The sequence below is a fragment of the Acanthochromis polyacanthus genome, chromosome 21, assembly GCF_021347895.1.
Source record: "Acanthochromis polyacanthus isolate Apoly-LR-REF ecotype Palm Island chromosome 21, KAUST_Apoly_ChrSc, whole genome shotgun sequence".
NCBI classification, from domain to species: Eukaryota; Metazoa; Chordata; class Actinopteri; family Pomacentridae; genus Acanthochromis; species Acanthochromis polyacanthus.
The window spans coordinates 1,178,655-1,196,195 of NC_067133.1; the positions used below are offsets into that span (position 1 = coordinate 1,178,655).

Consider the following 17,541-nt stretch of genomic DNA (forward strand, 5'->3'; position numbering starts at 1 on the left):
GCTTTATATGCAGGTAGACAGTTTAGTCCAGTGGCTTCGAATCGATGATGAAGGAGATAATTAATGGGAGTGAGGATTTTACCTCTTCTTGCCTTTAATATTCTTATTGAACCTTGTTAGACACAAATCTGAAAAAAAGAGCAAAAAATGTAATAAAATAAACTCGTGTATATACATGTATATATATATATATATTTTTTTTAAATACAATATAATACAAATATAAAAAAATGCAAAAAATAAAATAAAACAAAAATGTAAATATAAAAATAATATATATATAATATAATATAAAATTTTCAAAAAATCTATAAATAAAACATACAGAAAAAAATGCAAAAAATGGTGTGTGTGTGCGTGTGTATGTAATCGACAATAATATTTTTTTTAAAAATTGATGTTGTATTTCTGCAACAGTAGTAATAAACCCAAATATAGAAGAAAATGAGCAAAAAAACCCCCAAAAATATATAAAATCAATACAGAAAAAAAATGCAAAAAATATATATTTATATAATAGAAAATAATATTTAAAACAAAATAAAACTGATGTTGTATTTCTGCAACAGTGGGTTTTACAGGGTTAATTCAGACCATTTGAGACTATAAGTGGGGAAATGTATAAACTAAATATACATTTTTAGTGTAAAAACATCATCTGTAAAGTGATTAGTAAATTATATCAGGAGTAAAAACTGTAGAATTTCTTTACTGATGAAATTTAAAGATAGAAATGTTAAAACTTCACATTAGAGCTAAATCCTACAGTGCTGAACCCAGGACACACACATGAATGTCTGCTTTCTGTTCAACATCACATCCCTGAAACACAAACTTCGGTATACATTCTTACACATCATGCAGAAATCAATCAAGCTGCTTTCTGTTTATGCTCTGGAAAATGACTTTATTAAGCATGTGTGCTTTTGTGTTCAGTCACAGAGACCTGAAGCCAGAAAATCTTCTCCTGGATGAGAAGAATAACATCAGGATAGCAGACTTTGGCATGGCCTCGCTACAGGTCGGGGACAGTCTGCTGGAAACTAGTTGTGGGTGAGTACAGTATGACTTTCTTTAGAGTTGAATTATCCTGTTTCGCTTCAGGGAGGGGCTGCACAGTGGGTCGGTGGTTAGCACCGATGCCTTGTAGCTAGAAGATCCCCGGTTTGCGTCCCGGCCTGGGATCGTTCTGCACGGAGTTTCCATGTTCTCCCTGTGCATGTGTGGGCCTTTCTCTGGGTTCTCCGACTTCCTCCCACAGTCCAAAAACATGCTGAGGTTAACTGTTGATTCTAAACAGGATGGATGCTTCAGTGTAAATTTGGTGACTTTAAGATTTAAACGACAAATAAATCTGCCGACTTAAATGTGTAGAACATCAGGAGAATCCACACTGACGCTCTCTTGTTCTTTTTACATAACGGGCGCCAGCTTTCAATAAAAGCTCAAACCTCTTTAAACCATCTGCCCATCAGGAGGAATATGGATTTAACAGATAAAATTAGGAAGGGATTGTAGCTTTCACCTGGATTCACATGTTAAGTCTATTTCACGGATTATCCAGCAGGTGTTTTCAGATTTCGTACACTCAGGCTGCGGTGTTTTTAACATAAATCAGCGTTTACTCTCCTGTAGCTACATCATGTAACGACCTCCTTCTTCTTTCTCACAGATCTCCACATTATGCTTGCCCAGAGGTCATACGAGTAAGTTGGTTTTCTTTCAGCTCATGTTTATGCATGTCTCTGCACTTCTGCCTGTCTAACGTCACTCTGTCTTTATGATCCAGGGAGAGAAGTACGACGGCCGCAGGGCAGATGTTTGGAGCTGTGGAGTCATCCTCTTTGCTCTTCTTGTGGTAAGAAGATCCTCTCAGCTTCAAGCCGTTTTGTTTCTCTTTCTTTTAGTGTCTTCTCGTTTTGTCTTCATCAGTTGGTGGAACAACGATCACACAGAGCATTGAGCCAGACTATCAGCCTCCATCTATTAGATATACATCATCAGTCCATCACACTCACACCTACAACCAATTGAAAATCACCACCAAAGTGATCCTCTGACGTATAAATCTGCACACTCTCTCTTCAGATATCTCAGTTTGGGCTGAAGATACAGAGGTGCACTTTTCACTGTAATTCACACACGAAACAGTCGACCACAGACCGATGCATAATCCTGCTTTCGGATGTCTGTATTCTTTTATCTCTTTCCTCCTCTCTCCATCTTCTCCCAGGGTGCCTTGCCCTTTGACCACGACAACTTGCGGCAGCTGCTGGAGAAAGTGAAGAGCGGAGTTTTTCACATGCCACACTTTATACCTCCCGACTGCCAAGCTCTGCTCAAAGGAATGATAGAAGTCAACCCCGACAAGAGACTCACGGTAATGAGGGAAAGATCACGGGAGTTTACAGAGGGAGAGGAGTCAGAAACAGGAGCTGATTTACCTAAAGGGTCAGCTTTCTGTGCTTGCACTAGGGAAAATTTGTCTCTAGCCACTGAGACTAAAGTGCTAGAATTTTGTTTAGCTACATTTAGCCACACTTTTTCAGTATCTGTACTGCGGCGCGCGAAGTTGTGGACAAAAGACAAGACTGTTGAGGACATCATCTTGGGCTTTGGGAAATACTGATACAATATATTTTTCACCCTTTTCTGACAGTTTGTAGAACAAATAATTAATCACTCAATTGAGAAAGTAATGGACAGATTCAAAAACAATGAAATGACCAATTAATTGCCAGCCAAATAGCAGCTAAAGGCCTGAATAGCAATAATACAGGAAGAAAAAAACGCATGGGTTAACAAGTTGGGATGCACAAGGACCAGGGGATTGGGGATGAGGGAAGTGTGTGTGTGTGTGTGTGTGTGTGTGTGTTCTTGTACTTGCTACATGGTGAGTACCATTTTCTGCATTTAACTATCAAAGTGAGGACATTTTTACAAAGTGAGGACATTTTGGCCGGTCCTCACTTTGAAACAGCCATGTTTGAGGGTGAAGACTTGTTTTTAGAGAACAGGTATGAATTGAGGTTTGGTTAGGGTTAGGGTAAGGATTAGGGTTAGGCGATCAGTTGTGATGGTTAAGGTTAGGGTAAGGCTCTAGGAAATGCATTACGCCTATGGATATCCTCACTAAGATAGAAGTACAAACATGTGTGTGTGTGTGTGTGTGTGTGTGTGTGTGTGTGTGTGTGTGTGTGTGTGTGTGTGTGTGTGTGTGTGTAGCAAAGGGGGAGGGGTGTTGGTGGAAATGGAGTAAGCCAGGTGCAGAGAGCGAGAGCTGTAGTCTGAATCCTTTTTTCTGATTGGCTGAGACGAGACACGTGACAGTGTGCATCTATTAATGATCGGAATCATTCAGGTCGTTCCGGTTACACTCGGTAGCGCTCTTCAGTAAAGGAGACGCGGTTTGTTATTTTTTTCGATTATCGCTCGGCAAATTACGAAAAAATTGTAAGTTAACCTTTTTTCACATTTATTAGGCAAAATTAGCTTCGCCATCGTGGCTAAACATGCTAAAAATGGCTTCGCCATCCTGAGGAATGCTTTGCCTATGGAGAAGTGGTGTATGGCTAGCGCAAGCACAGGCTTTTAGTTTGCAGTTAATACTTATATACAGTATACCGTATTTTCCGCATCATAAGGCGCATCGGATTGTAAGGCGCAGTCTCGATTACGGGTTTATTTCTGTACTTAAACCATATATAAGACGCACTGTATTATTGGGCGCATGCTAAAACAAGGAAACGGAAGCAAAACAGTGAGTTTGGTTGAACTTTATTCTACTACGTATTTAAAAATACACTCACATTATTTTTTGATCAATCTTTTGTCACACATTCATCAAAGTCCCCGTCTTCTGTATCTGAATTGAACAGCTGGGCAATTTCAACATCAAACATGCCGGGTGGCTGTTCAGCAATGATGCCAGCTTTCGCAAAAGCTCGGACAATAGTTATTACTGTACGTAGCTTTACGTAATGTTCTCTAATAGGTTTATCGCGTGTAGTGTCGTGTAGTGTATGTATTACGTCCCTATGTCAGACAGTCAGATTGTGGAACTCAGTGCACACATAAGACGCACCATCGATTTTTGAGAAAATTAAAGGCTTTTAAGTGCGCCTTATAGTGCGGAAATACGGTTTATGTATATAACTACAGCAACGTGTGAAGTTGTTAGAAGTGTTGAAGGCGCTGAAACATCATTTTGGAAAGCTCACCGGTTCTCTCTCGATGTGTGTTTCTGCTTCATCATCATCAAGCAGATGAGAAACACATTTCATCAAACAGTAGCAGCAGTGTCGGTACATTGTTGTGCACTGATGAGAGAACATTGGCAGACATCTATTAAAATCAATATCCAGCTGAGTCACCGGTAGGAGGGGATGGGAGGTGTGCCGCAACAAGACAGGAAGATTAGACGTGACAGAGCAAAGTCAACACAGATGCTCTGTTTATGTATCTCCTGCACGTTTGGAGAGGGTGTATTTATTTTGGTTCAGATCTCACAGAGGGCTCAAAAGCACGGTCAGCGTTTCCACTTCTACAAACAGAACCGTTTCCTCGACTCTGTCCAGTCACAGTTTAGCACGAGGTTGGTCCACATCAAGAAAGCAAAAGAAAAAAAAGTCCCCGTCTGTTTTTGGATTAATCCCCTTAAAATCTCATGTCTGGGTATCAAAGTTCCATATTTAGATCCCTTCCTGCCTTGAAATGATGTAGATGAAACTCTGCACCTTTGGAGTGTGTGGCTACATGAAGTCAACATCTGTTTTTTTAGTTATTTTTTGGGGGCTTTTTTCCCATTATTATACAGGACAGTCGAGAGAGAGAGAAAGACAGGAAATGTGGGTAGAGGAGTGGAGGAATGGCATGAGTTTGATTCAAACCCCTGACTGCTGCATTGGAGACTAAAGCCTCTGTTTATGGATACCCAACGTGTCTTTCTTTACTGCTGCTCGAGCACACCGGCTCATTTCTGTCTCTGTTCAAACACTGTCAAACTATGCTATACAATCTGTAATATTGGAGCAAATCAGCCTTACATGATGGGGCACTAAACCAATTCTTCTCTTTTTTTTGGGCCATTTTGCTGCTTTGTTTGACAGTCAAAGTGAGAGGAGGGCAGGTAAGTAGGGAGAAGAATGGGAGTTGGCAGGATGGGTTTCTTGAGTTTGTTAGTGTTTTTGAAAGGAGGAAATGCTCAGGCGTGGCGCTGACTGCTTATTTCACTCATCATTATGTCTTCCAGCGCATAGAAAGCACCATATGGACATGTTAATAAGGTAAAAAACAAAAAGATTTCAAGTTTAAGCTTGAAGCAACAGGGTCGGCCGACAACTAGACTCTTCTGTGGTTCCCCAGTGGTGGAACGAGTTACCAAACTCCATTTGATCTGCAGAGTCTTTCTCAAAACTCCCATTACATCCACACTGCCTGTAGATGCCACGGTCCTATTATGACTCTAGAACTTGTTTTATGGCTCTTATCCTGGTTGTTTTCTCCTCACTGGATCCTTGCTACTACGCTCAGATGTACGTCGCTTTGGATAAGAGTGTCTGCTAAATGAAACTGGAGAATTGTAGAATTGTAATGTGCCCTGCAGTCATAATCACGTCCAGCCGACTACCTACAGCAGCAACATGAGTGTTACGTCTAAGACACGCCACGTTTTAGTTTGTGGTTTCACAGCTTCCTTAAGAAACAGGCCTGATGCTGTTTCCCCGTTGTGTTGAAGTATGACACCTTTTCCCCACAGCGCTGCCCCTCTCTGGGTCTGGGTGTTAGTAACTCTGCCCAGCTCATCGCTGTGTTCCAGGAGGTTTATTCTCTGCAGTCCCATCCAGTGTTACTCGGTTACAGCTTCATGTGCTTCAGACACATCAGTTAGTCCTCATTCTACGAGGCTTTTCTCTTGTAACCTAACATGCAACTTGAAATATAAGCAAACAATATCGTGCATATTTCCATTGAGTTATCAGAGTCGCTTTGAAACATTAGAGCGTCGTTTCACTGAACTCACGGAGTTAATGTGAGCTGTGTTATCTAACTAGCTGCCGATGATAAAATCTGTCGATGGCATTTATCGTTCCAATCCGTCACAACCTTAAAACGAGAGGCCTATTTTTATCTGCCTCCATTTAAAATCTCTGTTTTCAAAAATTACCGAGCATTTTGATGATGAATTCGCCTCCGTTTTCTCTGTAGGCTGCGTCTGAATGGAAAGCTTGACAGGTGTAGCAACGGTAGCTAAGGAGGGCAGGGCTTATCGGTTTCTGCAGCACAAGAACCGTGAACTAGACCTAAAGGAAGGAAAGAAAAGATGCAGCTCCAGGCATCGTTTCAAGATGAAACGATAATGAAACCTGACACAAGACCTTAGAGCGGGAGAACGAAGGAGAAGGAAATGAGGAGTTTAGAAAGAAGAGGTGACGCTGAAAGGTAGGAGCAGAGTCAGCCTGACAGCACTCTGGATTTATGTCCTCAAGCCAAGTTAGTTAGAAAAAGCTCGCAGAAACCAAGGCTTGGGGAGGAAGGAGGCAACAAATTTACATGTGTGTACACCAGGGGTGTCCAACATGCGGCCCGCGGACCAAAACTGGTCCTCCAGGGGCTCCAGTTCGGCCCTCAAAGTGTGAAATTTACAGAGCAGACATTAACTGCAGATTGTAAATTAAGTAAAATGATAAATTTAAAATGCTTTCTAGACCATGACAAGTTGTTTTGGTCATAAAATAAAATACTAGATTGCTCGTTTTTTGTCATTTTGTGTCTCATTTTTGTCATATTTTGTCTAATTTTTTCTCAATTTTTGTGTTTTTTTGTCTATTTTTTTCCCTTTTGTTCCTTTTTGTTATTTTTGGTCTCATTTGTGTCCATTTTTTGTTCCTTTGTAACTTTTTTGTCCATTTCTTTGTTTGTTTTGTGTCATTTGTCTCATTTTTGTCATTTTGTGTCTCATTTTTGTAAAATTTGTCTTGTTTTTGTTATTCGTCTGACTTGTCATTTGTCTCGTGTTTTTGTCATTTTGTATTTCCTTTTTTTCTTATTTGTATCGTTTTGGTTTATTTTTGTCCCTTTGTTCCTTTTTTGGTATTTTTTTTATCTCATTTATGTCCAATTTTTTGTCGCTTTGTAACTTTTTTGTGAATTTTTTGCCTCTTTTTTGTTTAGTTTCATGTCGTTTTTTTGTCTTGTTGTTGTTGTTTTTTGTCTGACCTTTGTTGTTTTGATCTGTAACTTGTATCGTGTAAGTGATAAAGGCATAATTTTGTTGAAATTGAACTTAATTTTCTTCAGAAATTTCAGGTTGTTCATAATGTTTTGTAAAAATAAACAAAAAATATAATTACTTAAATGCAAAAATTTTCTGAATGTACTTTTTTTGCACTAAAACAAAGGAAAAGAGATGGAATTATGGTTATTTATAGGTTATTATGCTGTGATTTTAACTGCTCCGGCCTACTTGAGATCAAATTGAACTGAATGTGGCCCCTGAATTAAAATGAGTTTGACGCCCCTGGTAGAGACGACGGTCGGAAGATGAACGATCGAGTGGCTTCATCAGTGACTGAAATGAAAGATGGAGGCACTAAGGAGGCCGTCTCTTCCTTTACACCTAAAGGCCAGCTTTCTATCTTTAAAGCAATTCTTGAAAAGCGACTGGCAGTTCACTGAGAGAGAGATAGAGCAGAGAGGGTGAGTTAATGAATAACTGAATGACTGAGTGAAGTTCCACCACACTCAGGTTATCAGCTGAAGCTGGCACAAAGCGATCATGTGGGGAGGAAATTAATTCCTGCTTAAGAGGCAGAGAGATGGGGACAGCTGTGATAATGTGTTTCACAGGAGGTTGTAAAATAGAGACGGGGAGGAGAGAGCAAAGAGTCTGGTTAGTCAGTCATCCAGCTACAACGGAGCAGATTTAATCAAAGCTGTGAGTTCGTCTGATGAGCTGTTGATTAATGAAGCCTGAATCCAGGTCACACTGTCTCCCCGTCTCCGTCTCTGTCTCTGGCTGTTTGCTAGTTGCCTCCATGGAAACCACCCACCACACAGGGAGGCAGATTTCACACCATACATCAGCGGTTAGCTTTAAGAAATAAACCTCTTCGATGTTTTATCAGAATGAAAATGGAAATGTCGGAGCGTCTCCCCTCTGCAGTCCTTTATGAGCAACCTAACAAATGCAAAGCTCTCACTGCAGCTGCTTCCAAGTTTGTTCTCTGCAGATGTACAAATGCAGAGCTCGCAGCAGGCCCACTTTTTCTTTTTACATGCTTGCAGAACTGCAGCTGCTCCATTACTCCAACCCCAAGAGATGCTGTGCAGCGCTGATGCGTCCTCTGTATGCAGTCCAAACGCTGAGTATAGAACGTACGAGAGGATTCAGGACGACTGCAGGATAACTTTGTGAAAACGGGAATCTTAAGGACACAGATAGCAGCTCTGTGAGGCTGCGTGTTACTAAAAATCTCTTTACTAACATGTTGGGACTCGGTGATGATACCGACTTGTACACCATCGTCATTTAGAAATTTACCAATCGCTAAAATGCAGCTGAGGCTGAAGAGGATATCATGAGTCCGTCTGATCTTTTGTCACAAGTTTCAAAGTAGTAGAAAAAATAGTAATCTGACCTTTGACTTTCCAAACATTACAAGGGCAGCTTCATTTGGCCGCAGTGCTGACGTTGTGCTTTTAGTTTTCCAAAAGGAAAATACTGGACATAAAAATGGAACAACATGTTTTGATCAATGCTGTAATATCATCTTCTGTCTTTGTTGATTGCAGCTAGAAGCAATACAGAAACACGCCTGGTACCAGTAAGTACATTTACTGATTTTTATTCCTGTTGTCCTCCTTTGCCTTTTCCCTTTTCCTGTTTCTGTCTAATTAGCCCCCACTTTTCAAATGTCATTATTACCTCAAATTGCTCCACCTACCTGCACCGTTATGCAGAAATAAACAAGTTCAAAGTCAGATAAAAAGTCTACATTTCGGGTGGCTGAAAAGTTCCTTATATCAGCTGACCGTACGCTACAGTGTTTCTCACACCGAGACTAAAATAACATGCATCATACATACAGAGTTTCCTGAGGTAGAGTAACTGCAAGAAGCAGAGCGGGTCTTGTGATCTATTTTGGGCTCTATCTTTTCAGTCTGCCGGCATGGAAGTGAAAGCATGGAGAGGAAAAAAAGCACAGACCAAAAGTAGCAACCAGCCTGAAGATACGCATCTCACAAAGCAAAATTAATCTGTTTAATCACTGGTTTATAGCAGCTTTTACTTTTTCACATAATGACGTAAATGAAACTGAAAGTTCCTGTTTAATTCATGATGCTACCTGCGACCTATTCTCTGTGACTTACTGCCTCCAAAATAGTCATCATTAGTGCTTTAATTGTGTTGGTTTTTAACTGCAGTGCAGACTTATTGGTTTTATCATGAAAAATCTAAACAAATCAAGTTTAATTATACAGCATCTAAGTTGATCATCATCAGTCAGACAGCAACAGAAATGTGCAGAAAGCAAGACAGGATAAAGAATAATAAAACTAGTGCTGTGAAACGATTCAGATTTTTAATCAGATTAACCACAGGGTTGCTGTGGATTAATTTTGATTAATCGCGATTAAATAGCATTAATTTTTAATCTGTATTAATCGCATTTCATTTTGCATGAGCAAACAGACTCAAGAAATCAAGAAAGAAGGGAATATATATATTCTATCTGACTTAATTAAACAATGAGAATAAGACCGTATGAATTACATCGTATAAATTTACCTGACTGACGTAAAATATTATATAGAATAGAAATTTTACCCCACAGTCTCCTATGTATCACAAATTCATGGGACTAAAATCTGTCCACTGGGCATCAGTCTTCATTTAACCTGACCAATTTAAATATTAAGGTTAGGACTCTAAAACGTTTTATGAATTACAAATTTAAGATCAAGACACCAGAAAATTATTAATTAAAGGAACTTAGCTTCAGGGATTTTGAGTCATTCTGTGTTTCAGATGATTAAAATGATTAATCCGATTAATCATGATGATGGATTAATCTGCATTAATGCGATAATTCTGACAGACCTAAATAAAATCAGTTTGTTAACAAAATAAAATAGTAGAAAATATTCAAACAAGGCAGAACAGATTATCAACGTGTAAGATGTTTTTGAAGATACCATGATGATAAATACTAAAATATTAAGACCACTAAGAGCAACCGAAAGCCATCAGAAGCATCCTTGAAATTTCTGATGGAGGATGATTTTTATAGGATTTTAAATAATTAGAAATTGATGAAAATTTTAAGTTGATGTGACCCGCCTACGGCCTGATATCTTCTCCGTCTCTACCCAAAATAAACCCTTTCTCAGTATTTACATTTCATCTCCATCTTGCTTTTGTTATCATCACACCTTAAGCCTCTGTGATGTCGACCCTCATCATAGATCAGTTCTTCCTGTAAACTATGTGATGTTTGTAGAAGCACAGACTAAACACGCCTGCTGCTTTTCTCCTACCAGGAGTGGTCGTAACGAGCCTTGCCCGGAGCAGCCTCCCCCTCGCCGGGTCTGCGTGAAGAGGATCCTGTCCCTAACGGATCTGGACCCCGACGTCCTGGAAAGCATGTACTCTTTAGGGTGCTTCAGAGACCGGGTCAAACTCACACAGGACCTTACAAGTGAGGAGTGAGTAAATACAACCCAGCAGACATTTCCACTGTGACATCAGCAAATACACGCTGGAAGAATTCACACAGCACTGAAGCAGGGTTGTAAATCTACTTTATCACCAAGTAAAGGAATTTAAAGTGGAACCTTTTCTCTTATGTCTGTGCCTGCATGTTTTAATGAGTTTTAATGCACCCTGTATGCAAGGGCGTCAGTTTGTTTTTAAAAGTGGGGGGGATGGAGACCACAGCCATTGTCAGATGGAAATGCACACCCTGGGTGGTGTGCTGGGTAATCGGGAACCCCGGGGATATCCCCGGTGGGCCGCTTTATTGTTGGGCCGCTCCAGTCATAAAATAATAATAATAATAATTATAATGCTTTAAATCATGGGTCTCAAACTCGCGGGCCAACTGCGGCCCGGGGGACGATATTTTGTGGCCCTCTACTTGAGATCAAAGTTTAGCATTGGTGCGGCCTGCCTGCTTTTCTCATATGCTTCCGTGTCGTTGGTAAGACAGCACTTTGAGAAAATGTCGAAGAACGGCGACAAAATGTCACAAGCTGGACTCGAACTCACAACCACCGCACAGAAGACGGAGGCTCAACAGGTTGAGCTATCGGCACATGCGGATGGAGGGGTCTGTGGGCCGCTATAGTACTAATTCTCCCGGGCCGAAATTTTGCCCCTGCACGCCTCTGGTCGGAGCTTCCACTTGGCACGGGCGCAAATTTAACATCTGCGCGTTTTTTTTTAACCTCACGAAGGTGTGCTGCATGTCTGTGCAACTCTCGGCCGAGTGCGGATGGTGCGTTCAGGAGCGTCAGAATTTCCTATACTGCTGAAAATAACTGGGTTTACAACGGCTTACATGTGAAGAATTTGAATGTGTTGGAGACAAAATGACCCCTGACAAAAAGTGGGGGGGACACATCCCCACCGTCCCCCCCTAAACTGACGCCTATGCCTGTATGGTCATACTCAGGTTAAATCTCACAGGAGCACATGTGTGAATACGAGTATCCTCGCATGTACGCTGGAAAACAAACAATTGCATGATTGTGTGTGCAGTTAATTTAATTTCTCTCCCACTGTTTCTCTCTCCCTCGCACTCTCTTGCTCATTATCTCTCTTGTCTCATTGTGGCCGGCCAATTACTCACATCAGGAATTGCCTGGCATGGCAGGAACAAGAGCAGCAACATAAACAATGCCTCTTGTGTTGCCCTCTCTACCCCTTTCTCTGCTAAACTGAAGGGGATTTTTAACAAACCACATTGCAGCAATAGGAGAAACCAATGAACATGAAGGATTTAGACTGCAGCTGTACTAATCAGTGCTTTTTTTATTGACAACGGGCCAAATGGGTGCATGCAATGTGAAAGAGGGGTAATCACAGTGAGCCACCTACACAGAATTATTACCCAAATTTGCGGTTCTCATCCATTCTGTGCAGCATTTTTGCATGTTTGAGCTTAGTACCAGTTCAGCACCAGTTAGCAGCCAGCACAGTGGAGCAGTTAAACCTGGCTGGAATCAGATAAGCTTTGGTTTATGTGATAACAACTGTGTGGGTGACAACTACCTAAAGGAACTAAAAAACCCTACTTGCAAATAAAAAAATATGACAAGCTACACACCCTGATGAGGGTAAATATTAACCCTCATGTCGTCCTGTGGGCCAAAACTGACCCGTTTGAAAATGTGGAAGAAAATCTATTTTCACAGTGAAACTTCTGATGTCCACATTTTTAACATTTTTAGGAAATCTTTGAACATTTTTTGGTGAAAAAAAACATTAAAAATGTTTCTTAAGAACATTCACAAAAAAAAATCAACCAAAATCCAGCAAAATTTGCTGGATTTTGGTTGATTTTTTTTGTGAATGTTCTTAAAGAAAATATTAGAAGTTTTACTGATATATATATATATATATGTAATCACTTTGGATATTTTTAGAATTTTTTTGGAAGATTTTTACTCATTTTTTCCAAAAATATTTCCAGGAATTTTCTTGCCAAATTTGAGGGATTTTTTTGCACAAAATTTTTAAGGTAAACTTTTAAGGAATTATTGGAATTTTCTTCCTGAAGGTTTTGCAAATTTTCAGATTCTTTTTTGAAGAATTTCTGGATTTTTGCAGACAAGGAAACAATATTTTTTGTTGCCCATAAATGAGGACAACAGGAGGGGTAAGCAAACCTAATAATAGAAAGAAAATGATTATTTTTTGGTAGAAAAAAGAAACGCTAAAAATGTTTCTTAAGAACATTCACAAAAAAATCAAACAAAATTCAACAAACTTCGCTGGATTTTGTTTGATTTTTTTGTGACAAATACTTTTACGCATCACTGTGATGCTCTTTCTACGTCTATCTGTCTCCTGTTTGTCTGACCTTTGGTTTCAGTGTCTTATTGCGCTTGTGTCTGCAGGGAGAACCAGGAGAAGATGATCTACTACCTCCTGTTGGACAGGAAGGAGCGATACCCCAGCTGTGAGGACGAGGACCTGCCACCCAGAAATGACATTGGTGAGAGAAGTCGCTCTGTAACCCTTGGACCATTTAATTAAGAGAAAAAACATGGATAAATATTTGGGTTAATATATAATTGAGGGACTTTTGAAGTCTGTGGGATATATCTGCATGCATTTTTTTTTAAAGTTTTAAAAAACTCGTGTTTTTTATGTTCATCATGATCATGTCTTTACTAATTCCATAATTATTTATCATGGAAACAATCACTTATTAATTAAAAAATGACTGGATATCACTAAAATGCCAACTAAACAACCGTCTGAATTTAATAACAACCAGCTTCTAATTAGATAAACAACAATAAAATGAATTTATTCAGAAATAGTTTGATTGTGTTCTTTTTATTAAGTTGAGATAATCATGACAGATATTTATTTTTTGGCAATAGATCAAATTTTATATGGAAAATAATAAGATTGTATCTGTATCTGAGAAATCACTTTCCACTAAGTTCCCCGTTACAAAAACACCTCTTAAAGAAGTGTGTTAATTCCAGATCACATGACCTGCTCCACATGATGTCATTTCCTCCTGAAGACTGGAAGACTCCAAGGCTTTCTGACTTATTTAGTATAAAGTAATGAACAGGTTCACTACAATATCTTTATAAATAACATTCAGTTTCAATTAAAAATGCCGTGTGGTGTTTGGTTATGTTGATTTTAGGTCTGAAAACAGAAAAATGTCAACCATGATACAAAAAAATCCAGCAATTATATGTTGACCCGTTTTGTTTTTCTTCGAAGTGTGTTTTAATTCATTTTTAGATTATTATTAATAATGTCAGGAGAAGTTTAATGCTAATTTTTTCACTAATATTTTTGCCATTCAAGACCCACCCAGGAAGCGCGTCGACTCCCCGATGCTGACCCGTCATGGCCGCTGCCGTCCAGAGAGGAAGAGCTTGGAGGTCATCAGTGTCACAGAGCAGGGGTCTCCCACCCCACCTCGCAGGGCCCTGGACACCAACGCACACAGCCAGAGGTACGAGCCGTTCAAAACTGTGGGGAGCAGACAGGCTGAAGCTGGAAAAAGAGGCTCAGCATTGCAGAACATCTTTTTACTACTGCACCTGAAAGTCTCTTGAACCTGACTACCTCTCATTATTCACATTTCCTGCTGTCTTCTAAAGGTCTCGCTCAGTCAGCGGAGCGTCCACAGGTCTGTCCTCCAGTCCTCTCAGCAGTCCCAGGGTGAGAGCTTCACTCTATTCTTCTCTGTTCGGCTCTACTTCACGTTACGTAAGACTGAAGAAGCTCCAGTTTAAGAGTTCGTCTGTGCTACTCTACTCTGCCTTGATGTTTCTGTACCATCATGAAGAAGGCGTTTCAGCCTATGTATATATATATAGAAGTATTTATTTTATTGATTGCAATCATAATTGTAGAAATGGCCCGTTAATGAGCCGCTCTTTACTTTACATAACCTGAAAAAGAGATGTTGCTCATGAAACTGTGGGATTGAATGATGGGAACATTTTTAAACTTCATTTTCAGCATCTGTTGATTAAAACTCAATTATATATTGAGCTTTTGTTGAAGTAGGAGCAGTGTTTCTACTTGTGCTGTATATTCGCATTCAGTTTGAGACGTTACAGTGGTTATAGTGGGAGAAATATCTTTATATGGTATTTTTTATTGTTAAGGGACAGTGAGTCAAAGCACGGCATTCGTTCTGTTTAATTGTACATGATATTATAATATGCCAAAGTAAAGTGTGCAATTTGTGTGATAGTTTTCCTACGTCAGAGGTGTCAAACTCATTTTAGTTCAGGTTCCACATTCAGCTGAATTTGATCTCCAGTAAAATCACAGCATAATAACCTATAAATAACCACAACTCCAAATGTTTCCTTTGTTTTAGTGCATTAAAGGTGCATTCTGAAAATGTTCACATTTAAGGAATTATCTTTTAACAAAATATTGTAAGCAACCTGAAATTTCTTAAGAAAAACAAGTGAAACTTCAACAACTTTATGCCTCAGTTTATCGTTTATGCATTACAATTTACAGATCACAGAGTGTCTACAAAGGAACACAACATTTAGTCACAGCTATGTGGAGCTGAGTAATGTAGTATTTTACTTAAAAAAAGACAAAAAACAGCAAAAACAAGACAAAATATTACAAAGATAAGACACAAAATGTTAAATGCGAGAAACAAAATGACAAAAAATGAGACAAACGACATGACAAAATAAAAAGAGAGTAAAATTTGATTTAAAGAATTACAAAGCGACGAAAATATGGACAGAAACAAGACAAATACACAATACACAAACGACACAAACGAGACAAAAAATGCAAAAACAAGACACAAAGCCACAAAAATTGGACAAACAAAACAAGCGAGAGGAGAAAAAACAAAAAATGACAAAATCGACACACAAAATAACGAATAAAGCAAATACAAAAAGACAAAAATAAAATAAAAAACACAAGCGAGACAACAAAGTAACACAAAACGACAAAAACGAGAAACAAAACAACAAATAAAGCAAATACAAAATGACAAAAATAAAGTAAAAAACACAAGTGAGACAAAAGGAAACACAAAACGACAAAAACGAGAAACAAAACAACAAATAAAGCAAATACAAAAAGACAAAAAAAATTTAAAACACAAGCGAAACAAAAAGGAAACACAAAACGACAAAAACGAGAAACAAAACAACAAATAAAGCAAATGCAAAAAGACAAAAAAAAATTTAAAACACAAGCGAAACAAAAAGGAAACACAAAACGACAAAAACGAGAAACAAAACAACAAATAAAGCAAATACAAAATGACAAAAATAAAACACAAAGCACAAGTGAGACAAAAAGGAAACACAAAACGACAAAAACGAGATACAAAACAACAAAAGTCAGACAAAAAACAACAAAAGCAAAACACAATATTACAAAAATAAGACACAAATGGACAAAAGAACATTAAGCAATCTGGTATTTTACTTTATGATCAAAACAACTTGTCATGGTTGAGAAATGACGATAAATAATAGCAGAAAAAATGTCTTCTCTGTAATTTTTACACTTTACAAAGTCGTCCCGTGGGCCGCATGTTTGACACCCCTGCTGTAGATATCGACGTTACGGTTCGAGAAACGATTTACAAAACCGTCCTACTCCTTAAAAGTTGAGTGAAGCAGCTGATTTGATGCTAACCAGTCATCCAAAGCTGAAAATAATCCTCATTCTGTTGTGACATTTACTCCTTTTTCAGTAATCCTTCGATAAAACCTTATTAATGAAAATACTGAGCATAGAAACTATGTCTTTCTGCAGGTTTTTAAATATTCAAGTCTCCACTTTTAACCACTGAACTCAGGGCTGAGAGGATCGATTGTGTTAGGAGTCCATCTTAATATATTGCTGGCTTTGGGCTTCTCTTTATAATTTCATGAAAACAGTCAGTGTGTCTTGGCTCCCTGCAGGGCGGTGTGTTGTTGACTGACTGCTGGTCTTTTCCATTTGGACACAGAGTGCATACAGTGAAATATACGTCCTGTCTGCAGCTTTTGTATGGAAATATCAGTTTCGGTCTTCAGAAACACAAAAGCAAATTTCCTGTGTGACGACTTTTTGCTGTGATAACGCTCGCTCAGGCTGTCATTTCCAGTCATGCCTCTCCATCACATCGCCACGTTCTCAGTCATACACGTTCTCATTTCATCGTGCTGCCTCATGTAAACACTGCAGAAGCTCCAAATCCTACCAAGTCTGTTTGTCTTATTTTTAGTCAAAAAGTCTCAACAAGTGACATTTCAAAAAAAAATGGAAGGACTTGCTTTTAGAGAATGCATCTTAAATATCTTGTTAAGTCAAACCATCTTGAAGTTATCTTGTTCTGAGTTGAATTTTACAAGAAAACTCAAGATAAGTTCAACCCTCGTGTCGTCCTGTGGGTCAAAATTGATCTGTTTTAAAGTTCGAAAATGTGGGGGGGAAAATATATTTTTTGATGACATTTTCAACATTTGTGGGAAATTTTTGCAATTTTTTCAGAGGGAAAAAAAAGAAATGTTAAAGAAAATGTTTCTTTAAGAACATTCACCAAAAAATCAACCAAAATCCAGCGAATTTCGCTGGATTTTGGTTGATTTTTTGGTGAATGTTCTTAAATTATTAGAACTTTTACTGATATATATGAAATCACTTTTAGGATTTTTTTGGAAGATTTTTACTCATTTTTTGAAAATATTAAAAAAAAATTTCTTGCCAAATTTGGGGGAATTTTTTTTTTTTAATAAAACGTTCAAAGGAAATTTTTAAGGAATTATTGGAATTTTCTTCCTGAAGATTTTGCACATTTT

At 38.7% G+C, this 17,541-nt stretch overlaps 1 protein-coding gene across 2 annotated transcripts in view; it reads left to right on the forward strand.

Moving 5' to 3' along the window:
• Positions 1 to 17,541, forward strand: part of brsk1b (BR serine/threonine kinase 1b) — a 41,139-nt gene that overhangs the window by 8,309 nt on the left and 15,289 nt on the right. For both annotated transcript variants that reach the window (XM_051940961.1, XM_051940962.1), the window contains exons 5-13: positions 937 to 1,053; positions 1,673 to 1,706; positions 1,790 to 1,858; positions 2,234 to 2,380; positions 8,794 to 8,825; positions 10,543 to 10,707; positions 13,123 to 13,220; positions 14,060 to 14,210; positions 14,359 to 14,419. In XM_051940961.1, the coding sequence (XP_051796921.1) occupies positions 937 to 1,053; positions 1,673 to 1,706; positions 1,790 to 1,858; positions 2,234 to 2,380; positions 8,794 to 8,825; positions 10,543 to 10,707; positions 13,123 to 13,220; positions 14,060 to 14,210; positions 14,359 to 14,419 (874 nt within the window). The remainder of the gene's footprint in view (positions 1 to 936; positions 1,054 to 1,672; positions 1,707 to 1,789; positions 1,859 to 2,233; positions 2,381 to 8,793; positions 8,826 to 10,542; positions 10,708 to 13,122; positions 13,221 to 14,059; positions 14,211 to 14,358; positions 14,420 to 17,541) is intronic.